The following is a 27,504-nucleotide window of genomic DNA, read 5'->3' as shown; positions in this document are numbered from 1 at the left end:
GTGTTATTTGACCATCTTCAAAACCATGACAAGCATCATTGTTTGGGTCCTGAACTTGCATAGAGCACAGGAACTAGAGTAATATGAATTCAAAGCTGACACATCAAACTTAGTTCCTCTGTCACCCCTAAGACCTAATCTTCCTTAGGGGTTGGATCCCGTACTTGAATGATTGTCCCACTACATAGTTTTAAAAGCCCTTGGAAATTATTTCCTTCTTTATTTCATTAACCAACGTCTTTTCCCCTCTAACACTTTCTTGAAATGCCTCTTATAAAAAACTTTTTCTGTTTCCTGTGGCAAAGGAAAGGAAGAAAAATAGTAGCAACGAAGCATATGCTAAGGTAATTTAAGAGTTGTGATAAGCCAAAAGGAAAGATAAACAGCCTCCAGAAACCCACAAAGTTAAAGAGGTTGTTCCTTTATAAAGAAGTCTAATTGGACACAGCAGGAGTCTTGATCAGTGTGCCTAGTTGTTTTATGGGCAGAATTTTCTACTACAATGTAGGAAGTTAAAGTGTGTATTCAACTTCTCTGAAATTGCTTTTCTCACATCCATCATTCAACCTTAAACTGGTATGAGCAATTGTGGAAGGGGTAGGATCATGGAAATGTATGTATAAACACTACTCTTGAGGTATGTAATGACCATACAGTTTGGTATGCCAACTCTTTGGAATCTGCCAACTCTTTGGCTTGAGCAGCTCCTCAGTTATTGTCTCATTTTGAATTTCTCTTGTGATTTCTATAGTTCGTGAATTCTGAGTAGCCCAACCCCAACTGTTTACAGGAGGTGCTGATGCACCGTAAAAAGGCAACAAGAGAAAAAGAAGCCCATTGAAGAGACGACGCTCTACCTCTGTATAGCCTCCAGAGGAATCTCCGAGTTAATGTCAGGTTTAATAAGGGAAGCTGGACAAAGATTCTAAGTTCTCTAGGGGAGGGTGCTTGATTCTACTGTCCATGTAGTATGCCATTACTATTAATAAACAATAATGGTAACTTGGCATGCCTGCTTCTCACTGTGCAAAGGAGAGACTATTTTTTTCCACACATTATCTTGAAGTATAATTATCCCTGTGTTATAAATGGTGAAACTAAAACACAGAGAAGTTAATTAAAGAACTTGCCCAAGGTAACAATAGTCCAAATGGGAAAGGGAATAAGGCATAGACTTTGGAACTCATAAGAGAGGGTTTTTCAGAACTGTAATGGAGGCAAAATAAGCCCATGGACTCCCACTTTTCCCTGCATAGGAAATAGTTTTTGAAGTCTTTTTCTGGTCTTGCCCTCTGAAACAATAGGTTTTGAAAAGAGAAACACCCTCATCCCTAAGTAGCTGCACAATGGATTCTGGATGGCACCTGCTGTGCCATGTAAGCTCTTTCCATGTGATCTCTGCTTTGGTTCAGTACCCTGACAACAGGGCATGCTGCTGTACTACTGGTTCTCCACCTCAGGAAAGAAAGTCACTCCTGCATAGAGACCCTTGCAAATCCTGGATGCATTGCAACATGGGGTGTTTTTTAGATCAACTTAATTTGATCCAGGTTGTTCAGAACATGCAACTCGGCATGAATACGAGGTGGGTATATATCTTCTATACATGTACAAGGAACTGCAGTTAGCTTATATTAATATATGCACCTTACTTCATCTCGGAAAAGAGAGTTTTTCACATTTAATGTTCCTGAAATTAGGACTTTACAATTATTGTTCACTTTTAAAGTAGCATTTATTTTTTTCTCCCACGGAATACTGTAATTCAGTCTATAGTGTGTTTACCATCAATGCCATTTATAATCAAGAATGTATCATATTTATTTGTTTCTATCATAAGCCCCTTTCACTAAAGGATTTGTGGAATCTTAGAACAAAATACAACGACATATAAATAGAATTTACTCAGCACAGGAAGTCTCACTTTGTAAAAGTCTGAATCTTTTCCAAAGCAGGCTAGAGTAAAGTCAAACCATAGAAGCCTCTGGGTTATTTTGAAAAAGGAATCTCAAACTGATCTTATGCTGCTATGAGAACATGGGCAAGTTAGGGCCAGCAGAGTCTCAGAGTTTCACAACTCATCAGTGTCAGACAGATTGCCAGAAGGAAGCCAGGGGAGCTGGCTCTGGTGTGACGAGAGCCCTTTAAACCCAAGCAATGCCCAGCACCTGTGACACAATGGACATACTGTGGATATTTAATCAAGATGTGCTGACAGTCCATGGCTAACATCAGAACCAGAGGTGAGGCAATCTTCCACATTGCATACTCCCATATCAAAAATAACAACAACAACAACAACAACAACAAAATTACTTGATTTTGAATTCTTCTCCTTCTAGCTCCTCAGCAGTGACCTTAGCAGACCAGCATAAAACTCAGCTATGTTATAAAGATATTTGGTCCAGGCTCCCCAAACTCACCTAACCTTTTCATGACCCATGTAAGCTTTTCTTCCTATGTACTTGTTAAGTCCACCTAGAGAAGTATAGAAAATCAGGGTAACTGTGCAAAGGAAACAAAGAATTTGTCCATTAGGAGTTATGATCTTACTTGGTAAATACATTAAACTCATCACTGATGCACATGACAGGTCTCATCACCACCATCAAAGTCAAGCTAGATAACTCAAACTACAAGTTCAAATACCTACAGAGGCCAAGGAAATCACAGAAAAGAGTAAATGGAAAATACCTGCTCCATCTAAAAGGGACATCCTCTGCTTGGCTTAATTTATTTGTGGCTGTGATATAATGGAAGAGGTACTACATTTGTTGTTATTTCAAAAAAAATTAAGACTACTTACATAAGATATCCTGATTTTCAATGTGGTTGCCTAAATAAAAACACTTAAAAAAATACCAGCAAAAACAATGCAAGTAGCTTTGTAAGCTCATTTGTCCATTACCTCTGAAATAATGTATACGAGCTTGTTCCTTGAAATAGAAAATGTTATACTGACATAAGCAATGATTATTATTTAATATCATCATATGACCATTATCATCAATCCAGAGGGGCAACGGTTTTAGTCTCCTATCTTTGGGTGGGAAAAATTGTTTCTGAGCTTTTAAAGAGAGCTGACACATTGGGTGACACAAGACATCTTTGGAAATGGAGTAAATGTATTATGATTAGTTCTTGTTCTTTTCTTAGACTTGTGATATTTGAAAGAAAATATCTGGCCCCAGTTCTCCCAATACTATAAAGGTATATCATGTTCATGAACTGGAGGAATATTGTTAAAATGTCCACACAACCCAAAGCAATGTACAGATTCAATGCAATCCCCATCAAAGCACCAATGGCATTTTTCTCAGAACTAGAAAAAAGAATCCTAAAATATTTATAGAACCACAGAAGACTCTCAATAGCCCAAGCAGTCTTGAGAAAGAACAAAACTAGAGGTATCACACTTCTTAATTTCAAACTATACTATAAAGCTCTAGTAATCAAAACAGTATGTTACTGGCACAAAACCAGACACGTGGCTCAATAGAACAGAATAGACAGCCCAGAAATAAACCCATGCATATATGGTAAATTAATCTATGACAAAGGAGGGAGAAAGATACAATGGGGAAAAGACAGTATCTTCAAAAAATGGTGCTGGGAAAACTAGACAGCTGCACACATACAAATGAAACTGGACCACTTTCTTACACTATATATAAAAATAAATTCAAAATGGATTAAAGACTTGAATATAAGACCCAAAACCATAAAACTGCTAGAAGAAAACAGCAAGATCTTTGACTTGTCTTGTAGCAATATTTTTTGGACCAGTCTTCTTAGGCAAGAGCAACAAAAGTTAAAATAAACAAATAAGATTAAATCAAATCAAAAAGCTTTTGTACAATGGTAAAAAAAAAAGTACAACAAAATGAAAGAGCAACCTATTGAGTGGAAGAAGATTTTTCAAATCATCTGGTAAGAACTTAACATGACTTAATATGAATACAAAACAAAACACTAAATGAACAACCCAATTAAAAAGTAGAATACTTGAATAGATCTTTCTTCCAAAGAAGACCTACAAAAGGCCAACAGGCACAGGAAAAAATGCTCAACATCAAAACCACAAGGAGATATCACCTCACATCTGTTAGAATGGCTATTAGAAAAAGACAATAACAAGTGTTGGTGAAGATGTGAAGAAATAGGAACCCTCATGCACTGCTGGTGGAAATGTAAATTGGTGTAGCCATGGTGGAAAACAGTATGGAGGTTCCTTAAGAAGTTAAAAACAGAACTAACATATAATCCACCAACTCCACTTTTGAGTATTTATCCAAAAGAAAATGAAAACACCAATTTGAAGAGACATATGTTCATTGTAACATTATTTACAACAGCCAAGGTGTGGAAGCAACCTAAGTGTTCACTGATAGACGAATGGATAAAGAAGATGTGGACAATGAAATATTATTCAGCCATAAAAGAAAATGAAATCATGCCATCTGTAACAATATGGGTCGACCTAGAGAGTATCACGTGAAATAAGTCAGAGAAAGACAAATACTGTATGATTTCACTTATATGTGTAATCTAAAAACACAAGGAAACAGAAACAGAGTTGGATACAGGAAACAGACTTTTGGGGAGGGGAACGAAATAGATGCAGGGGATCAGGAGATACAAACTTCCTGTTATAAGATAAGTCATGGCCTATAACGTACAGCACAGGGAATACAGTCACTAACATTTTAATAACTTTGTATGGTGACAGATGGTAACTACACAGATTGTGAGAATCATTTTGTAATGTATAAAAATATCAAATCACTATGATGTACACCTAAAACTAATAGGATATTACATATGAATTACACTTCAATAAAAATAAATTATCCTAATATGACAGAAGAAAAAATGAAGGGTCCAAAAAGAAGGTGACATGGTGAGTTCTCAGTAAAATTAGGATTCAGATTGGATTCTCTGGCCCCCACTGTTACCAGGGCCCTTTTCTTTTTTACCATGACTTTCCTTTTTTGTTTCACAGATTCTTTTTATCTTCTGAACCCTTTCAGCAATTTGAGATCAATAAAGAGAGGCAGAAAGGGCCAAGTCTTCCCAGTGTAATATGACTTTTTTCCCTCCCTGTGAATTATTTTCACAACCAATTGTCAGTCTCTTAAATTCTAACTAGTTTTCAGTTTCCAAGAGATGGTAAAGAAATCATAATACTAGCATTCTAATATTTAAATAAGTGGTGTCCCATCCTATCTCTTTGCCTTTTTTTAAAGCAAATTGCTTGACCCGAGTGAGAAGAACATGAGAAGAACCTACACAGAAATAGGTGTGGGGTCATAAGCTGGTAAAGACCACTGCTCCTTATTGCAGCAACAAAACCTCTGATACAAATGTATCAAAGACAGCAGTTACTGCAGAAAGAGTAATGTGTAAACCAGTATCTTAAGCAGGCATAGTGGAAGGGGTGGGTGGGTAATGGTGAGATGCCCCAAGGAGATGGAAAAGGTCATTGAGATGAAAATAAGCTTGGGAACTTGGAAAGAGTGCTCCATTACCACAGATGGGAAGAAAACACAGTGTCCAATCATATGGAAAAGAATGAAATGCGATTCCAGTCAAGTGTGAATGCCACTGAATGCATTGTAGAACTATTTGGGGAGCTGGAAGGAAGGAATATGAGTCCTGTCCCCACCCCTCAGTCCACAGTTGGACATCAACACAATTCAAAAGCAGGAATTTGTAAGATCATCACTTAGATGAATGAATCTTTGTAAATCCTAAGTGAGGATGAGGGGTGGGAAGATGTGATAAAGAAAAATTGGTGGTCTTTCTGCATAGGGGCATGGACTATTCTGCTGAGGTGTTAAAAAGATGTTACACCATTAGCTGAGTTTATTTATTTATTTTTAAAGTTTAAGCAAGGAGACGCAAAGTCGGCCTTTGGAGTGGAAAGGTGCAGGATGGGGGAACAGGAATGACAGATCACTGCCTTTGTTGTTAGCTTCCCATGGTTGAATGTTCACTGATGGAACTGGTTCAACTCCAAGATGCTGTCTTAGAAACAATTATTGTTTTCCACTAAAATACAACTGTAGCAGAAAACATTAATTTAAGTGATAACTGTCCAAATTCTTCAATATCAAGAATGCGTGTATCCTCTCATCTTCGGATTTACAAGCCAAGAAATACGGACAATAAGCAACAGAAATCATAAAACAAAAGATTTGACAGAAGATGACAAAAGAGAGTGCTGGCATTGGCTTGAGGGGAATCAGAGAAAAGCTGGTATTGGAATTCTAAAGTGCCACACAGAATAGTTTTCCCATACCTTATTATTTTATTCAGATTCTAGAGTTTGAGTATTAACTGTATTTGTTTTCCTTACTGACTTTTGGTTTTCTGTGCCAACTTTGCTGTACTATGCCATCAACCAGAAATGCCTTCTTCATTCTTTACCTCTTCTACTACAGAATGAGGAAAACAGCTTAGGAGCCAGGGTCTATCCCCACTACTTTCTTGGACCATTCTTTAGAAATTGAAAATATCCTCTGCCTACCTTTCCTCCATCCTTTGACTTCATTCACTATTTGTTGTTCTTTCACAATGTTGTTTACTGAGAGTGTGCTATGGGCCAGAATCTGTGCTAACTAAACACATAGAGTAAGTAAAACAGAACACAGGGAGATTTGATTCTTGTCTTCCAGGAGCTTTAATCTAAAACTGAATGTAGTCAAACAGCACAGGGAGTTCAATAAGAGAGAGACATGGGAAGGGAGATTAACTCAGACTAGGAGGATCAGAAAGGTTTCTTTTTTTTTTTTTAAATTTTTTTAATGTTTATTTATTTTTGAGACAGAGAGACAGAGCATGAACGGGGGAGGGTCACAGAGAGAAGGAGACACAGAATCTGAAACAGGCTCCAGGCTCTGAGCTGTCAGCACAGAGCCCGACGCGGGGCTCGAACCCACGAACCGTGAGATCATGACCTGAGCCGAAGTCGGACGCTTAACCGACTGAGCCACCCAGGTGCCCCAGAAAGGTTTCTTGGAGAGAAGACCACCATTTGCAAAAATTCAAAGTCACAGCTGTGGCATATTCATGGAGTGGGGTGAATGATGAGAGATGGGGGCAGGGAGGGAGACAGAGCCTTTTACAATAGGCTTAGAGGTATAGACTATAACCAGGGAACAAGGGGATACCACAGAAGAGTTTCAAGCAGCAGAGAGACTTGTTTACATATGCATTTTACAGAGATTCTGCAGATAGAATTGTGAACTGGATTAACAGAAAGACAGACTAAAAGAAAGAAGGATCAATTAGAACCATTTATATCCCTGGGCCAAAGATAATATTAATTTGAGCTACGGGAGTAGCAGCAGGGATAGAAAAATATCTGAGTCAAAAATGATAGGGTTTGGCAATTTATTTTCGGTAGAATTGAGGGAAAGATGCCTTCTAGGTTTCTGACTTGAGCAAATGATTGGATGATGGGGCATGCACTGAGATAAAGGAGACCAGAGAAGGATCAGATGGAGGAACATGTTTGGGTTTAAATCTGTTAAGTTTCATTCCAGAACTGGAATTGACATTTGAATTGTCTATTGGACATCCTAGCGGAAATATCCAGGGCAGTTAGATACGATAGGTAAAAGATTTAACCTGGAAAAAGGGATAGCGGGGCCATAAAGTCATAACCAGTAATTTAAATTTTGAATGTGAATGATCTCCCCATGGGAGAGTGTGTAAAAAGTAAAAGAAAAAGGGCCTGGGTTTTAACTTGCAAATGCTTTGGCATTTAAGGGATAAACAGAGAAAAGGTATTCATAGGAAGACAGAAGTGGTCAGAAACAAAGGAAAGAGGAAGAGAAGTATGTAGAACCAGAGATGCCAAAGGAAAGGGCAGTTAAGGAGGAAGAACAGTCACAAACTGTGAGATCTGATTAGAAATGTTTACTAAATTTAGCAAATAGGAGGCTCTGGTGAGTGTAGTAGAAGTAGTTAATAACTAAGCAAAAATAATAGGTTGCAGAGTAGGTGGGAAGTGAGAATAGAGTGAGAGAGGATAGAAAACACTTCCTAGAAATTTTTCACAGAGAGAAATAATTCCCAACATATTTAAATCCTGCTGGCAAAGATCCTCCAGAGAGGGGATACTACAGGAAGAAGGTGAGATCAGATGGGATCTAGAACACGGGAGGGGGGGGGAAAGAAGACTATGATGGTTTCCCATTGTGGCAGAAATAAGATAGGAGGCTTTGAGCTCTATCTCCATAAACAACATCTAGCAGCTCTGTCTTGCTTCCTATTCAACTGGATGCTGATGTGTGTTGAATTGTGCCCCTGAAAAGATATGTTGAAGTCCTAACCCTTGGTATCAGTGAATGTGATCTTATTTGGAAACAGGATCTTCACAGATGTAATTAAGTCATCTTAATTATACTGAGTAAGAGTGAGCCCTAAATCCAATCACTGATATCCTTAAAAATGGGGATTTGGAGACCCAGAGATACACACAGTAAGAAGATGACCATGGAAAGATGGAGGCAGAAATTAGAGTTACATTGCTACAACCAAGGAATGCCAAGTGTTGCTGGCAACTATTGGTAGCCAGGAGAGGGAAGGAAGGGTTTTCCCCAAGAGCCTTTAGAGGGAGCATGTATCAACCAACACCATGATTTTGGACTTCTGTCCTCTAGAACTGTGAGAGAGTAAGTTTCTATTGTTTTAAACCACCCAGTTTGAGGTGCCATCTAACAGTAGCTATAGGAAACTAATACAGATTGCCAAAACCAGGAATTCCCTAGACTAGTACCTAGAGATTATGGCCATACCACCAAAAACTTAGCATTAGAGGCAACTACCTCAAAGGCACCATCAACTCAGGGCAGCAGCTACTAAAAAAAATGAAAAAATAAGTCTTCCTTAGATAAATATGCATCTTTTCTCATCATGCCATATGGTACCCTCTTCTGTTCTAACAGTGATCAAGCTCACACCCACAATCAGAGATGATTTTAGATCTACAAACATTATAATGACCTGCAGTCAACAGGTCCAAGTAGGAAGGCCTTCACTGAAGATGCATCTGCCTCTATACAGCTCCTGTCTACCACTGTCCTTTTAAAACTGGATCAATGAGAATGCCTTGAATGCATCTCAACTTGCACCAAATATTAAATGATATAGAGAGACCAAAGAAATGACCCTTGTCTTTAAGTGGTGACAATTTAATGTTGACACAAGTGACTTATATGCATGAAATACCAAGAGAATATTACAAATCAGAATGTAATGAAGTGCTAAATTGAATAAGGCAGACTGTAAGACTGTGAGGCAATTCTGACTCTGGCTCACGTCGGGCAGAGTTGGTTGGGAAAACTTTGGGAACAAGATGGGACCTGTACTGAGATGGATGCTGGCTTAGTAATGAGGAAGCAGAGTGGTTACATTACTCTCTCTGTTTTGGGTCATCCTAAGCTGGGGATTTTGAGTAAGGCAGGGGGCAGGGTTGGGATAAAGAGCTAAAGTCCTAACAACTGCACGGGGCTCCCTAATCAACAGAAACAAGTGTAGTCAAATCTACAGATATGATAAAAATGCTCCAGTGCCTAACCATTCAACACCTAGCACTGTCTCAGACACACAGCCCTTGATCAATACATATTTGCTGAATGACAATATGCCTGAGAATATTAAATAGCTACCATTTGGAGGTTCTGACATTGTATTAAGTGTTCTTCATGCCCCATCTTTTGTATTTTCTTTTGACTTTTTTTCTTTTGATCAAAATTGAGAAAATGAACTCAGTTTAAATGATCAAATAGTTATACAACATTTGGTTCAAAAATAGCAATCATTTTCCATCACCACCAACTTTTTCCTTCCCAGAGGCAACTATATTTACCTTTTTTTTTTTTTTTTTTTTTACATAGGAGAGGCTGATCTTGGCTTTTTGCTCTACCTTCCCAGTACTGATGTATCTTTTCCATCTCCCCATCTTTCTTAGATAATGCTTAGACTGTTATTAAATGTTGACACTATTATGGCCATGTAAATGCTATTCAGAGCTAAACCATGTGGTAAATCATGAATATTTTTAAATTTTTTGATTATTTTTTTTCTGGAGTTGTCTTTTTAAAATTTACTTTAGGAGTGCCTGGGTGGCTTAGTCCATTAAGCGTTCAACTCTTGATTTCAGCTCGGGTTATGATCTCATGGTTTGTGAGTTTGAGCCCCACGTCAGGTTCTGCACTGAGAGCTGGGAGCCTGGTTGGGATTCTCTCTCTCCCTTTCTCTCTGCCCCTCCCCCCTCCCCTATTCTCTCTCTCTCTCTCTCTCAAAATAAACAAATAAACATTAAAAAAAGATTTACTTTAATTTCTATACACTTATCACTCCAGAGACTGATTCCTGTGGGTCAAGTTCCTGTTGTACTACTTAATTACTATGTATCCTTAGGCAAGTTACTTAACCAATCTGTGCCATAGGTTTCCCTTCTGTACAACAGGGAGAATAGCAAAACACAGTGTAGTGGTGTCAATTTCTCCAGACAAAACACCACAAAGCATGTTGTGGTCAAACAAAGTTGAGTTTACTAACTCACTGCAAGGAGGAATGGGGAACCATGGAGTGCTTCAGTAGAAGGGGACTGTAGGGGGCTGTGTTACATGATCTTAGAGAAGGCTCAAGGAAACAGGTTCACTCTGCATTTGGTGCTGTCAGAGAGGGGGTGATTCTGTGATCAGACATTTCAATGTATTGTATCTATAGGAAGGGTTGACAAGAAGAGGCTGATGCTATAACTGATAAAGAAAGAACACTCCTTTCAGCCTGGAGAGGGAAATGTTTTGAATATTTGTGTTTGGGATAACAACCTTGTTTCTGTCTGTGTTTAAGCAATATTATAAAGTGGTGTTATTTTTATTTCATCCTAGCCACACAGTGGCCTTGTTGCGTTTTGGTGTTCTCCAAGATTGTTTCTACTAAAGGAGAGAACACCATGACCCAGCTGGGGATGCTAGGCTAGCTCCAGACAGCACCTCTGCCTAGATGTTGGCATCAGGCTGGTTCCTAGCACCAAGGGCTACTTTTCTCTTTCTCAGTGGTGAGGATTAAATGAGCTATCATTTACATATAAAAAACATTAGTAAAATGGTTGCCATAGAACAAGCCCTTAAAATGTTTGTTATAGGACACTAAAAGCACAGGCAACAAAAGAGAAAAGTAGGGAAAGTGGACATCAAAATGAAAAACCTTTGCCTATCCAAGGACACTCAAGAGAGTGAAAAGGCAACCTGCAGAATGGGAGAAAATGTTTGCAAATCATACTTCTAATAAGTGACTGGTATCTACAGTACATAAAGAACTCCAATTCAACAGCAACAAACATCTTATTAAAAGCTAGGCAAAGGACTGAAGCACATATTTCTCCAAAGACAACACACAAATGGCCAATAAGTACCTGAAAAGATGCTCAAGATCACTAATAATTAGAAAAATGCAAAAAAACCCACAATGATCTATCACCTCACATTCATTAGAATGGCTACTATACTAAAAAAAAAAAAGGAAACAAAATAATCATCAGTAAGGGCAGAGAAAAACTGGAATCCATGTGCATTTCTGGAGAAAATGTAAAATGGTATAGCCACTATTGAAAACAGTATGGCAAGTCCTCACAAAATTAAACACAGAGTTACTGTATGTTTCAGTGATTTCACTCCTGGCTGATATACCTAAAAGAAGTCAAAGCAGGTATTGGAACAGATGTTTGCACACCCATGTTCATAGCAGCTATATTCACAATAACCAAAAGGTGGAAACAACCCAAGTGTCCATTGACCTATGCATGAATAAACAAAATGTGGCATAGAGATACAAAAGAATATTGTTCAGTCTTAACAAGGTAGGAAGCTCTAACACATGCTACAATATGGATGAACCTTGAAAACACTGTCCTGAGTGAAATAAGCTGGTTACAAAAGGACACATACTGTGTGATTCCACTTCTAGGAGGTACCTAGAGTAGTCCAACTTATAGAGACAAAATAATATGGTGGTTGCAGGGGGTGGGGTGGGGAGGGGAAGTAGAGAGTGTTTTATGAGTCCAAAGTTTCTGTTAGGGAAGATTAAGATGTTTGGAGATGGGTGGTGGGGTGATTACAACACTGTGAATGCATTTAATGCCATAGAACTGTATGCTTAAGAATGGTAAAAATGGTGGGGGTGGAGTCTGAGTGGTCAGTTGGTTGAGCGTCCAACTTTGGCTCAGGTCATGATCTTGCAGTTTGTGAGTTTGAGCCCCACATTGGGCTCACTGCTGTCAGCCTGTCAGCACAGAGCCTGCTTCAGATCCTCTGTCCCCCTCTATCTGTCCCTCCCCCACTTATGCCCTCCCCAAAATAAATATTTAAAAAATGGTAGAAATGGAAGATTTCCGGATATATATATATATATATATATATATACATTACTACAATAAGTGTTAGCTAAACTAAAAAATAGTATCAAACCTGACCTCTGCTCCAACTGTCTAATTCTCCTTTCAAAATATTTAATGCAAAAAAATGCCATTTAATATTCATTACAACTGTAGAAGCTTTATTACTTTTACTACTGTTTTACAGGTTAAAAAAAAAAAGGAGACCTAGATTATGTTGTTCAACATTATTGTGTTAGAAAGTGGCTGAGCTATAATGTGAATCCAAGTAGGACAGACCTCAGAGTCCAACTCTTAAGAATATGGTTACTCTGTATTATTTTGGGAGACGTCAAGAGATTTACCTGGGGCTAGGACTCTAACTTCTATTGAAACTTCCCATTGGTAAATGTAATCCATCTTTTCATTCAAGAGAGAACTGAGATATCTTTAATAAGGGAATGGGGCCACACTTTAAAATGGCTATTGAAAAGTATGCAAGAAGCTACTTAAGATTAAATGCAGTTTTTAAGGGACTTTGGGAGAAGCTGAAGTTCTGGATAAAAGCTGTTAGGGCAGGAAACTGTTAAGATGTGGCATATAGCTACTATTTTCTGGGCTTGCCTAGGACCTCTTTGTGTATGTACCAAGGAACAGGGACAGAGATGGAGAGGTAGAATGTACACAACACTTATCGACCTTGGGAATTTTGTCAATAGCAAGATTATTTGCTGAGGAGGAGCAGTTCTGTGCCATATGTCACTTCTATGCTGCGCATCTCCAAAGGAATTACCTGTCCATCTTGCCTGTGTGCTCATTTGCACCATGGTACAGAAAAGCGGTTCCAACCCTAGCTGGGCTGGAAATTGATGGACCTTCAATCAAAAAGTGTATCTGTGTTGCAAGAAGGCACATCAGAAAAGGTCTGGTCTCTGTTTGCTGTACTCCTGGGCTAGTTACCAGCATCAGGAAGGAGTCTTGAGAACCATCATTTCCCAATTCTCAGGGTAAGAGACATTGTTTCAGAGGCCGGGGTGAATCTCTAGGAGCCCAGGTCAGTGCTGGAGACAGTATGCTTTTTTCACTTGCTGCCGGGTTGGTTTTTAACATTTTCAGCTAAGTGTTACAGGCCCCCAGGTCACATTTCTCATCTTCTGCCAGAAAACGGCAGGGAGCTGCTTTGCTGACTGTAGGTCAGTGGCCTAGAGGGTGGAGCGAAATCCAGACTACCCAGGAGGAGGGTATGGGGGCCCTATAACTGGGACAGCCTGGTCAAGCTGGGCACAAGGGACTTACAAAAAGAATGTTAGAGCAAGAATAGAAGGTTAGAGACCTTTTGGTCCCAAGGACAACCTTGACAGGTAGGGAAGCAGAAGCACAGGGTAACTGAATGATTTGCCAAAGATCAAGCTGTGAATCAGGTACAGAGCAGAGAACAACCGAGTTCTCCAATTTCCACTTCAGAGCTGCCCCATTACGTCTGTGATTCCCAAACTTATCAGACCAGAAGAACACTTGAAGGGAGCCATAAAGTCACAGTTTCTAACCCCCTCTGAAATTTATTAAACCCAAGTCTAGGGGAAAAGTGTGGGGATACGTGTGCTTCTCAGAGAAGTGGAAGAGTATTGTGTGATGCCGTCATCATTTTTTCAGACTTTAAAAAACTGTAGCCCATCCCCCTTAATATATTGTTTTCACTGCATTCTGTATATCTATTTAAGCTACACAAATATTTTAACATTTAAGAGAGGGATGAGGAAAAAAGTCTCTGAAGTTAGGAAAGTTGGATTTGAAATCCAGGTTCTTCATTTCCCAGCTTTGTGATATGGGCAAGTTACTTCACTTCTCTGTGCCTCAGTTGTCTCATCAATAAAATGGGTACAATGGCAAACCTTACTGCCTTGGGATGTGGTGGGGGGGGGGGGTCACATAACAGTAAATGAAGAAAGGTATATGAAGTGCTTGACCTAACAGCTAACATAAGGGGAGGAAAAATTCTCAGGCTGAGGGCCGAACCCCATGTGGCTATGCACTTAGGGCAGGAGCAGTGGCTGTCTCTGTGACCTCTACACCCTCAAGACACCACCCTGGACTTGGCCACGCTGTCCAGGGGCCTGGGAACTCCTCTGGAGGAGAAGCAGCCAGGGCCAACCACTGCCTGGGTCCCAGGAAGGGGTTACAGGGAGCTCTGAACATCTGACTCAGACAGCCAGGTTGAGCCAGGGAAGAATTTAGAACCAAGTGGCTCACGCACGAAACAAAATCAATGTGATAAAGGGAATGACGTTGGGACTTGATTTCCAGACCCTAAGATCACAAGTGAGAAAGGAAGTCTTTCCCAGACAGGTGTACCCTCTCTGGTCAGGAGTCCTACCCAGAGTACCCACCCTGTTCTTTGCACCGGCCCTGCCACGACAATGTGCCCAAGTAGGGTTTTTAAAAACCGTCTCATTTAAATATGAACTATAAAGGCCTACAGTGCCTAAAAATGTCCAAAACAGAACACAAAAGAGGTCTGTTGAATATTTTTTACAAAATAAGCATATTCCCCACGTGGAGACATTCTGATCTGCCCTCCTTCCCTTTAATTATCTGTTTTTTTCCATCATACATGATAAAAATAAGTCGATTAATAAAATGAAGGGATTTACTGAAGACAATTAATTAATTTATTTAATAAATATTGAGCATCTGCTATGAATCTGAGATCAGAAACCCTGCGGTGGAGGTCTCCACATGATGGAGTGAAGCAGAGGAGACAGCAGAGCCTACAAAGGGCAGAAGATGAAGTCAAAATGCAGGACATGCGGAGAGGTGGCAAAGCACCTCACGCTGTACAATGACTTTCAGAAAAGGAGTCAGTGTTATCAGCACAGGACAATCATCAATGTGCATAGTAATTGCTGTGAGCTCTTCAGAAAATCCAAAACTGAATTAAATTACACTGAGCATAGCTGCTTAAGAGGGCAAGACAATTTATAGTATGTTAGAGGAAAAAAAATTCACCCAAACCTAAAATATAATAAAGGGGAAGAAGTTTCATTAACTTAAGAAAAATTCTGGGTACCCCCTTTTTGCTTGTCCCAAATCCAGCCCCATGGACGATGGGTGGGCCACCCTTGAATGGTGTGCTTTCATTTTCATCAGAATATAGAAGTTATAACATATCTCTGGCTATGCAGACAAATTTGTAACATAGAATGTCTGTTTTTATAGGTCTAACTACAACCTCAAAGTAGTTAATTCCTAGAAAAATTTAGTCATGAGCAATGATATTTAAGGTCTCTTGTCTCCGGGAATGCGGTATATACATGGTAAAACTAAGGTTTATCTATGGATCAAGTTTTATCCCTGGGCTGTGCAATGTTTGGACATTTGTAGAATTGTCTTTTAACTGCAAGTGTTTTCTATGGCTTATGTGGGGGACATTTACAAGAAATTTTGACAGGAAATTCTTTAGCAAATGTATTATGGCATGGTACTGAGAATTTAGTCATCTGGGATGCACACATTATCTCTTTTAAGGGAAATTTATTTCTGGCCTCCCTATGAGAATTCATAGAATTTCCCTGAAGAAGTTGATTTGTTTTCATCTCATGGATGTTATGCATCTTGTCCTAAATGTGTTTCCCTTTTTTCTTTGGTTTCTAGGAAGCTTAGAATCAAATTTTCTGCCTATCTTAAAAAACGGAATGTGACTTTACATATGAGCCTATACATATGTTTCCCACCCTATCTCCCATACATTTTTCCTTCACCCTTATTGTGTCATCTAATTATAGTTTTCCAGTAAAAAAAAAAGTGTTATAAGCTATCAAATATTATGGGGGAGATATAAGAAAATGAACAAATGAATAGATGGTTGAATGAGTGAATGCATGGATGGCTGAATAAATGAATGGAGTTGTTCTCTACACTGGATCTTGGCCAAGAGGTGGGAAGTGATGGAGTTCTTGCTTTCTGATGCTGAATAAGTAAGGTAATCATTAAGTTAGGTAAGCAACTGAATTCTTGGGCCACTCATGGAAACCTGAAGCTGGCTGGTCCTGATGTACTATTTTTGTTTATAATTAACTAAGACATTGCTTTTTTTTTAAAAATTTTTTTTAACGTTTTATTTATTTTTGAGACAGAGAGAGACAGAGCATGAACGGGGGAGGGGCAGAGAGAGAGGGAGACACAGAATCGGAAGCAGGCTCCAGGCTCTGAACCACCAGCCCAGAGCCCGACGCGGGGCTCGAACTCACGGACCGCGAGATCATGACCTGAGCTGAAGTCGGACGCTTAACCGACTGCGCCACCCAGACACCCCGACATTGCTTTTTTTAAAAAGGGCTCGGGCACCTTTAATGCACAAATGAAGACTCTCCAACTGAGACATCTCTTTTGCCACAAAGGACCAAATGAAAGGGTCCTGGCAGAGACTTCCTTTTTACATTCCTTCTGTATAGTTTGATGTTACTAATGAAGGTTTTAAACCCTTTATTTAGACTTAAAAAAAACCCAAAATTCAACCTTTTATGAGAGGGGAGGTGAGCCAATGTTTTTAGATTATCATGTGGCTGCATGTATATTTTCTGCCTTGTATGCTGATAGCAAACTGCAACCCTATTCTGATTTGGAAGGTTGTCTTATTCTTCCATCTGCAGGATCCTCCATTATGCTGCTGCTGGGATCCAGATTTTTTTCCAGATGAGTTATTTCATAGGATTTGAAATTATGCTTCTGTATACAGGAAACAACTCTGGAGCTAACCCACCCTGGCAGAAGATCAGAACACGGGATGAGCCACTTGCCAGAGCTCAGCTACCTGGAAGAAAAAACTTGAAGGGAAAGGAAAACACCACTCTTCAAAGCATCTCACTAGCCATATCTGGATATCTGCTCGATTGGCATAGATTGAGGGTTAGAACAATTTGGCTCCGGAGGTGCTGAGGTTTTAGTACTGTCCACTAAAAAATACACTACCATCATAGAAAATAATGACAGTCAAGTCATAAAGGTGAAGTTTTCTTGTTGCTTTGAGGATGTTTTCATGTTGTCAAAACATTTTAGTTGTGTAGCTTATGTCCAGTTTGTCTCTTTAGAACAGAGGCTCTTTGGGCAGGAAATGTGCACAGCGACTCTCCTAACGATGGGCTTCACTAATGTTAAGTATTAACAGCAACAAGAAGAGGCCAAATAAATTTTTTTTACTGTCATGTATGGGCTGAATATGTTGGAAGAGGTTTTATTGCACTTAAGAAAGAGACAAAGATCAAATTGGTACCAGATCTTCAGAACACAAGGTCAGTGACAAGAAACCAACTTAAAAAATTCTGTGTAATTAACCAGCTAAACGTAACACAACCAATCACCTGGTCATTTTGTTTGTGTCAAGACACCTACAGAAAATCCAGCCCCTTTCATCAAATTCAATTCAGAACACGGAGACACGGCTTTGTACTTTGCATCTTCTGTGTCAAACTCTATTTTTGATCCTTTATGTCAAATCTAAATTCATGGCAACAGCATTCAGATCTTGATAGAATCCCCAAATCGCCCTAGACCCCAAATCCATTCCACAAGACACACACACACCTAAGAGCACACATATTTGTACTGGATTTACACTCACTTAGCTAAGCGAGAGTCAAGAATTTTGAATGACTGCCTGTTGGCCAGAGCTTTAGCAAGTTTTCATATAAGTACCTGCTGAAAACAAGGGTATTGCACAATCGGGTGTTCACCCCTCGGGTGAAGAAATCATATCCATACAGCTCTCATTTGGGATGAAAATGGACCCTCAAATGTTCTGTGGTATTTTCCCTGTTGCTGAAGCTTAAATCACTATCAATCTTAAGCGAGCTGAACAAATTGATGTGACTGATGAAAAATGGATAAGTTTGACTCCGAACACACAGAACTGTTGTGTCCACCAAAATGAGGTCTTGATTAGTCAGAAAGCCAACAAAAATACCCTATCAACAACTTACAATCTGATACAATGTCAAAAAGGAAAAGAAATCACTCAGTGTTATCACTGAGAAAACGTTCTGTATGGCCCTGAGATACAAACTGACCTCTCTTATGGAAATCATCTTTGCCTGGCTATCTATATATGCATAAAAGGATATACTTTTTAAAAGCTCATTTTCTCCCTAATAATTGTCTGTTTTTAAAAAGCTATCAGCAGGTGCACCTCATTTCAAAAGCCTCTTGTCCTTCATAATACAATATTCATCACGATTACATAGTATGAAATAAAAAGCAGCAAAACATAAGCGAGGATAGTTCAATTAAATGCAACATAATCTCTGCAGCAAAAAGTGGTTCTGTAGCTAAAATCAGGTTCCAATGAAAGGAAAAAGGGAATATATTTCCACATATTTTTAATTATATAGAATTTCCTCAAACATGATTTTTCATAATATATTCCATTAAGTTAACATCACATTTGAAGAAAGAGCATTTTCCGATTTCATTTTAAGCCTGATTTTGAGCAATTACAGTGTCATTGTTCCGCGGTAGAAAGGTTGAATTCATTTACTGTGTGGTTATGCTAGTTATGATTGATGTCTCTTCTCCAAATGATAAACCAATCACCCCAATGATGTAATGTCATTTTAAGAGTGCCATAATCACATTTCTCTCAAACTAGAAGCTCTGATGAGTTCTAATAAAGATTTATGGTAGATTAAAGGCCTTCATAATATCAACAATGGATTGCTCATTTGATGAGAGATTTGATTAGGTAATTTTTTTGAAAAAGAATACGAGTTTACTAAATATATCAGGCCTGGCTTTGAAGAAGGGCATGGGCCATCATAGAGAGCAGTCCATCATTCCATCTTCAGAATGAATCATCTTCAGTATATTTGGGGGGTCCTCTCTAAACCAGAGGTTGAGGCCTGTGGTGGCATATTCTCGTGGATGAAGCCAAAACACAACCTCACCAAGGTGCACTCTTGGCATGGAAAGCTCCTTATTGCCTTTGATGGGATATGTTAATTAACATATTGAGACGATAACTCCAAAGCTTTTGGGTCAGGAACAATTAATTTCTGAAAACGTCTCTCTTTGGGCCATGGGTACTTAACCCTAGATGTCGTCCACTCCTATGTTTATATGTTTTGTGAACATTTTACCAACAAGACATCAAAATAAGGCATGACCACTGCTGAGCCCAGGGCAATTCTACCTAAAATCCAGAGATTGGAGCTGCAGCAGTAGCCACAAAATCCTCAGAGGTGGCACAGAACCTTGTGACCAGTGCCTCTGCTCTGTGCAGGTGAAAACCACAAGGAGAATTCAAGTTTTAGAGGCAATATTTATCATGGTACCATGCGATCAGCTTGTTAAATTCAAGTGAAGTGGTACATGCCGAGGGTTATAGGAGAGGTCACCCCCCAAACACTTTAGACTTGGCAAGGCATTCAGTATTCATGTCAAGGGAATGCATTTTAATCACAAAATCATCTAAACAAGCAAGCGAGAAAGAGTCAGAAGCCAACCATCAAAAAGCAAGAGATCTGAAATGCACACAAATTGGGCACGTGAGGGTGTCCAGGGTCACTCGGCTATGACCAGAATGGTAGTAATACAAAATTCAATATTCCATTGTCTCTCTACACTTCACCTTTGAGACCCGAGGGCTCTCATGTGCAGCAGTGGGCAAATCCCTCTCACTGAAGGAGGCCCAAGCCCTGTTAAGATAAGCAAAACCTCTTTAGTAACTGCGACCTTCAATAAATGTATCCTGGAACAGCAATGCCACAAAGCGACAAGCGTATTTCACCTGATGCTGCCCACACCACCTTCTCCCCAGCCCTCGAGTCAGAGTTGTCATTCTGCCGGAGACATGAGAATGTCACACAGACAACACCACACATTCAGACACCACAGTTTCCTTACCACTGCTGGAGGCTTGCTGGGGCCCTGAGCATGCTCTGAGCAGGTATGAATTGGGGGAGAACTCCTCATCAGGGTTGGTGTCCATGATTTGATGGGAGGTGTTGCTGTCTAGCAATGGCATCTGGCAGCTAACTGGTGGAGGATTATGGGAGCTAGGCAGCTGAGCAGATGGGAGGAGGCTAGACGAGGATGTAGGTGGAATGGGACGACCTGGGAAAGAGGACAGAGGGGTCAAAGGTCAGCAATGAGTGTCATGAGAGCATCCAGAGAAAGTTACATTGAAACCACCTCACAATATAAATATCCAAAAAAAAAAAAAAAAAGGAAAGAAAAGAAAGAAAAGAGAAAGAAAGAAAGAAATGCTCCAAATGTGTTTTTTTGAGTGTTTTGATGTTTCTCCAAATGTCCAAATTCATACTGCAGGTAGCTACATATTTCACAAAATGAGCATGAGTGGAAATATCCATCTAAAGGGCTGAAGTGCAATCATTCAGGAAAACATCCATTTCTTTCTATCTTCCCTGTTACAGCCCTACTATAATTCCCTATAATCTCTCACTGGACTATCTCTTTTACTGGTCTCCCTGCTTCCTCTCTTGCCATACATCCAGACACCCCCTACTGTCTGCATCCCTTCTCTACAGCAGCCAGAATATGTGTGTGTGTGTGTGTGTGTGTGTGTGTGTGTATGTATGTATATATATATATATATATATAATGTTTATTTTTGAGAGAGAGCACACGTGAGCATGAGTGGGGGCAGGGCACACTGGATCTGAAGTAGGCTCTGTGTTGACAGCAGAGAGCCTGACAAAGGGCTCAAACTCATAAACCGTGAGATCATGAACTGAGCTGAAGTCAGATGCTCATCTGACTGAGCCACCCAGCACCCCCAGAGTAATATTTTCAAGACAGAAATCAGGTCTCATCACTTTCCTGCTTGGCACCCTTCAACGGCTTCCCACTACATGTAGAAAGAAACCAAGACTCCTTGTGATGACCTACGTGTTTTGTCTCCTCTGGCACAAGCTGCTTCTTCTACCTTACTTCCAATAGCGGCCTCTACTTGCCCCCTTATTCTCCAGCCAATGTAGCCATCTTTACTTCTGTTGCTTGAACATGCCATATCATTCTGTCTTCTGAGTCTTTACATTTCCTGTTCCTCCGTGTGGAATATTCTCCCCACCTGCCATCTCACTGATTTTTACAAGCCTGCTCCTTCCCTAGAAACTTTTCCTGTTTGCCTTCTTGCAAGCTGCTCACCTATGTGCTCTATCCTATTAGCCTGTTTAAGTTTCTTCATACCCCTTAATACTATGTGAAGGTGGACATCTGCCTACATTACTCACCCCTGTACCCTCAATAATTTCCTAACTAACAGCACTTGCGGAATGAATGAGCAACCAAACTGGTTTAGGGTAGAGGTAGAAAGGGCCACACATTTGCATCCTAAAGAATTTGCCAATGCCCCCACTCTGTCCACCACCGTTTTGTTCTTGTTTTGTTTTGCATACTATGGGGGAATTCCTACAAAGCTAGGCTACTCCAGGCAGGAGGAAGAGTAGCCAGCCCGCAGGTGGTGGGCAGTAACTTGGAGCTGCGAGAGGGTCAAAAAGTTCTCCTACCACACAGAAGCCTGCTGCAACCTCTCTTTCACATGGCAGGGAGGTCCTGGCAGCCAAATTGCTGAGTGAAGATAATTGCTGTGTGTACTTTCACCTGATTCACCCTTACATGTTGGGGTCCTTGCAATTGCTTGCATGCTGGTTTGCTCATTTGGGAAGTTCAAAAAAATGAGCCAAGACTAGCAGCCCACGGGATATGCCCTAGAGCTGGAGGTGTGGAAAGAAGGGTAGGGTGTTGACAAAGCAAACCTAAGAAATCAGGTTAGAGTTTCAACTCAGGCAAGAAGTATCTGAGTCAGAAGAAATGTGTTTTCCTGCTTTTAGATGCACTACATATGTGAATATGTTTTCAGCACCTCAAATGGATGCCATTTTTTTGTGGCCACCTTTACAATTGTATTTCTCGATCTATTCCTCAGGGCACTAAATGTTATTGTTAGATCAGTTTGGTTCAGTAAAATTTAAAAGTGAGTCTTATGTATAAGCCACTCAATATTGAGAACATAAAAAAAAAGACAGGGCCACCTAGGTAGCTCAGTTAACTGTCCAACTCTTGATTTTGCCTCATGTCATGATCTCATGATTCATGAGATTGAGCCCTGCCTAGGGCTTTGTGCTGACAGTGAGGAACCTATTTGGGATTCTCTCTTTCCCTCTCTCTCTGCCCCTCCCCTGCTTGTGCAAACACATTCTCTCTCTCGCTCAAAATAAATAAATAAACATAAAAAAATAAGACATCATTCTTACCCTCATAGAGGTCACAGTCTAGTGGGGGAGGCAGACAGTAAGTACCATGTGATAAGAGGAGGAGGCATGTAATGACATGGTGTTGTCGAGGTGAAGGAAAGGGACACTTGGTCTAGCCCTGCCAGGGAGAGGTCAGGGTGGAAAGTTCAACAAGAATTCCCAGGACAGTTGATGCCTGAACAATCTTTGAAACAAGAGGAAATGGACCTCTGGTAAGAGGAAACATGACAAACAGTAGCACCGAGCCCCCAAGCCACTAGCTTATTGCCCTTTTTGAGGATGGGAGTTGCAGAAAGAGACAGGGAATAAGAGACTCTTACAGCTCACATGTTAGGGGCTCCTGTCCAGTAACACAGTTAACAAATCATCATCCTTGAAATAGAACAATGGGTAAGTGGAGTTTGATTTGAAAAAATCAATTTATGTATAACAGTTTGGAAGCCATGTAAGGCATGTTCCTACCAGAGGCTCTCACAAAGCGAGCCTGAACACCTCAGAGTTCCATCAGAGTTGGGGCTAACATTAATCAATACTTCTCCCATAGTTATCCCTCTACTAACTACCATCGTTAGGATTTTAACTGCCAATGTTTCTGTGCAATGACTGTCTGCCACTCACTGTGTCAGCCACTTTATATATAACATCTATTTCCCAAAATAATCCTATGAGGTTAGAATTATTATAATCCCCATTTTGTAAGTGGGGAAACTGAGGCACAGAGCAGTAAAACTCATAGTTAGCAGGTGACAGGGACCAGGAGTAAAACTCAGGTTTGTGTGTTCCAAAATCTACCCTCTAACCACTCTGTATTGCGTTTGCCCTAACAGCATGATGATGACAACGATGACAACGATGACAACGATGACAACGATGATGGAGGAAGAGGAAAAGGAAAAGGAGAAGACGAAGAAGAAGACGACAATGACCTATAAGGAGCAGGGAGGGTTGATTTACAAATCATGTTTCCTGTTTCCCATCTCCTAGTCCCAAGGCACTCTCAAGATTTCAAGTAAGAAACATTTCTTTGAATAAATGGTTATTTATAGCATCTATCATCTGGCAGAGTTCAAAGCTTTTCTTGTAATTTTGTTATGAAGTTCAAAGTGGTTCCTTCACAGCAGTGTTACCCTGTGCTTTCTTCAACGCCCTGAATTTGGAGGTGTCCTGACCAGGGCACAGTGAAGTCAGTGTTGACGTCCACTTAGCAGTGAGGCTCTGGTAAGAACAGATTCTAACTCACAATCAATAGGCTTTAATGTTTGTATTATTGAGGCATATCTGGAAATGCATGTTGAAGAACAAGAATGGCTGGAAGCCAATTTTTAAATTCCTTTGAGTGACTGAGGTGGAACTGAAGTTCAAGTGCAATTTTCCAGGAGCCTGATATGATAGTTGCTGTGAAATCACTCTTTACATGAACTTTTTGAAATTTTGTTCAGCATGAATTCATATCATATAGTACAGACAGAACTGCTTTTTAATTTATACAAATACAGACAATGGAAGAGCAGTCATACCACAATGAAAGCACTGGGGTTACGTCAATGTATTGAAATACATATCATGGAACTGTCTGATTCCTGTTATTTTCCTGCCTTCTTTAAATCTGTGCTTTGGTAACTCCTTAAGCTGCTTGATGGTACCTACCATTACTTGGGAAATTTCTCAGTCCCTAGATCTGTCCCCAATCAAATTGTGTGCTGTTCTCTGTTTGCTATGTCATTTGCTAATTTTGTTCACTTATGCTACATTTTTCCCCCGACTATTCCAACTGACAGAGACCATCTGTACAGACACAAACAGGTTCCAAAGTACAGGGGAAAAAGTTGGAACTTATACAGGCTCACTTTATAGACCATGATTTCTTACTAAAATACCTAGTGTGGGATGGGCGTGTAACCAGGGATATGTACTTATCTAATTCCTACTTTATGCATTACACAGATGCCCTGACCCCCAAACTATTTCTGAAGTTTCCTTTTGAATGTGTAGAGAGTCCCCAGAAAATAGAGGGAAACTTGGTTTAATTAATCTGTTAAAACAGCAAGAGGAAACATGCAAAGGCAGCAATATGTCATTCATTAAACTCATATGGTCTTGTGTATGTGTGGGTGTGTATGTGTGTGTCTTTTCCAAGATCCCCATGTAAATCAAAGTCTAACTAATTATCTGTGTGATTGGGTTCCCCCACAACCTTGAAAATGGAGACTAATTTAGATTTTACTAATTTATCTTTTTCCAAATGAGTAAGATTTTGAGATAGTTTCAACTCGTAAAATATTTCTGATTAAAAGATCTACAGCTGGACAAAGAAGTTCCCTTGATAACTAGGATAGATTGGTAGTTTTGGATTGCTGTATTGAGAAGGATTCGGGGGTGCCCTGGATTCAGTGGGAAACAGTGGCACGATCAATTAGAACAATCCTGGACCAGGAATAGAGGAAAGGCAGAAGGTGCCAAGAGCTTATTTGCCACCCATGATCCAGGCCTTCATTCACCAACAGCTTCAGCCATACCTGAAAACTTCATCCTACACCATCTGTGTTTGAAGGAACATTACTCCAATTCCCATCATCTCAATTACACCACCATTTTCCCTCCTTAATCTGATTTGGATTCAACTTTAGTTCTCCAAGAAAGGGCTACAATCTCCCCTCCATCCCCAAAGCAGTAAATATTATCTGTGAAATTGCTGGTCTGCCCAAATGTTGTTAATACATCCACTAATTTATGATAGGGACCATGTTGCAGATCAATTCCCAAAATTCACTTAAAACAACTGGTTTCTTTTTCATTCAAAAGATTAATGGCAAGAAGATATTAAAATATTCTGTATAGACAATGCATAATCGATCTATGTAGTGACAAGGTGTCAATATTTGGTGGAACAGACAGAATGATCAGAAGACAGTAAAAAAACAAACAAGAAACCAAAAAACCAAAACCAAAAAAAAAAAAAAACTAAACAAACAAAAACCGAGTACCAGGAATAAGCAAACCCAAAATAATAATTTCAATGGCGGTATTACCATTTAAAAGTAAGATCTCGCTTTGTGCTAAGAAATGAGCAAATATTATGCATGTATTTTTCTTTTCAATACTCACAACTTTTCTATGAACCAAGCACTATTATCACCCCCATTTACAGATAAAGAAATAGGCTATCTTTCCTATCAATGCTCTGGTAGCAAACAGCAGAAATAGCTGGATTTGAATCCAGGCAATCTGACTCCAAAACTCAAGCCTTGAATGGTTCATTCTAGTATTTCTGCATCAGACAAGAATAATTGCTAACAAATGAATGGGATGTGAACCCCAAACTCATCAGTCCCCTTCTGGAATGTACCATTGAGGTTATCCTAGGGGAGGTAATTAACCATGGGCAGAATCAAGGCTCCTCCTGGAAATTACCACAGTGACCACTCACATCGAATAAATAATGATTTGTGAAGACAGGAAGCAATTTGTGAACCAGAAACTGGAAATCCTCTGTGGCTCTGTAAGTTCAAGAATTTAATAAAAAATAGCTTTTGAGTTAAAGTTGAGTATTGCAAAATAACTGTATTAACGTAGACTAAACAGTTGGTTAGAGAATTCAAACAATTGTCCTAATGACATTTCCTAGTACTTTCTGCTTATTCAGATATTTGACTAACCATTTTCCTCCCCAAATGCTTGAGGTTTGTGAAACCCGTATTTTTGATGGGTTTAAAGAGTGAGGTACCTATTTGTGTAAAGAGAAATAATTTCAGTATCTGAGATACTGCCTTCCTATTGCTTGTAATCAATGAATTTTTTAAAAATGTGGGCCTACTTGCTTTTGAGTTCCATGAGAACATTTTTCAGGAAAATATATCAGTTTTTGGAGTTCTGCCTAGTTCTGCAAATGTGGTTTGCGGAGGGCTGTGTAGTGGGACATTCTTCAAGGTATGATGGGCTTCAGTGACACACTGGGGCATGGTAGCCATAGTGACTGCCACAAAAGGCACAAACAAGGTACCCTGAAACTTTAGCTCAATTCTCTGGCTCCAGCTGAAGGGACATGGCTGAAGCCACCACACATCTATTCAGCCTGTATTATGTGCTAAGCATCAGTTCAGGGATTTTATTTATGCCCCTTCCATAATTATTACAACACTGTCTAGAGATACACCTGAGAGTCATTACCAAGATGGCCACTCAGGTGTGTGAATTGCCACAGCTACAATGGATTATTCCGAAGCCTGGAGTTGCCAATTTATTCCATTCTCAATTTTCACCATGACGCAAATGAAACCTTGGACTCCACTGGATGTGATCTTTTGCAAACGCTTGTTTCTGCCTTCATGCATGAAGTATTTCTGTGCACTATGCAACCCGTTCCTAACTTCTTGGCCTGCCTCATTGTTTCTGTCCTCCAAAGCCCACGTGAGGAAGAGAGAGGCACAGACTTTGGAGCCAGGCTGACTGAGCTCTGCTACTTTCTGTGTGAGTTTGAGCAGCTTACTTCACTTCTCTGGGCCTGATGATAATAACAGGGACTCCATACGTTGTTGTGAAGACTGGAGAGAATATATATAAGGTCCCTAGAATTGTGTTTGACACATGGTAGATACAAGGGCCTAGAGGGAGCTAATGACACTTGGAGCTTATTGTTTCCAATTTGTTCAGAAACAACTACCGTGTGTGTGCATGACTGTGCCATAGGTAGGGAGGCTCAGGGAGATGCTGAGGCTGGAACAACGCAGCCATCTTACCACTCAAGGGGAGACACTGCCTGAGAATGAAGTCAACAGGGCAGCAAGCAGAGATGTGCTAAGAAGGGAGAGACATTCCTAATGGCATCAATAGAGTACCTGGAATCAGCCA

At 40.0% G+C, this 27,504-nt stretch overlaps 1 protein-coding gene across 19 annotated transcripts in view; it reads right to left on the bottom strand.

Moving 5' to 3' along the window:
- The window catches only part of TENM2 (teneurin transmembrane protein 2), a 1,291,038-nt gene that overhangs the window by 356,663 nt on the left and 906,871 nt on the right, over positions 1–27,504 (bottom strand). For 16 of the 19 annotated variants that reach the window (XM_053907069.1, XM_053907085.1, XM_053907071.1 and 13 more), the window contains one exon: positions 20,285–20,494. The exons of the other annotated variants lie outside the window; for them this stretch is intronic. In XM_053907069.1, coding sequence (XP_053763044.1) covers positions 20,285–20,494 — 210 coding nt within the window. The remainder of the gene's footprint in view (positions 1–20,284; positions 20,495–27,504) is intronic. 19 annotated transcript variants of the gene reach the window in all.

Source organism: Panthera pardus, unplaced genomic scaffold (assembly GCF_024362965.1).
Source record: "Panthera pardus isolate Hobbes unplaced genomic scaffold, ASM2436296v1 HiC_scaffold_2, whole genome shotgun sequence".
Classification (NCBI taxonomy): domain Eukaryota; kingdom Metazoa; phylum Chordata; class Mammalia; order Carnivora; family Felidae; genus Panthera; species Panthera pardus.
This window is presented reverse-complemented; position numbering and strand designations above follow the sequence as displayed.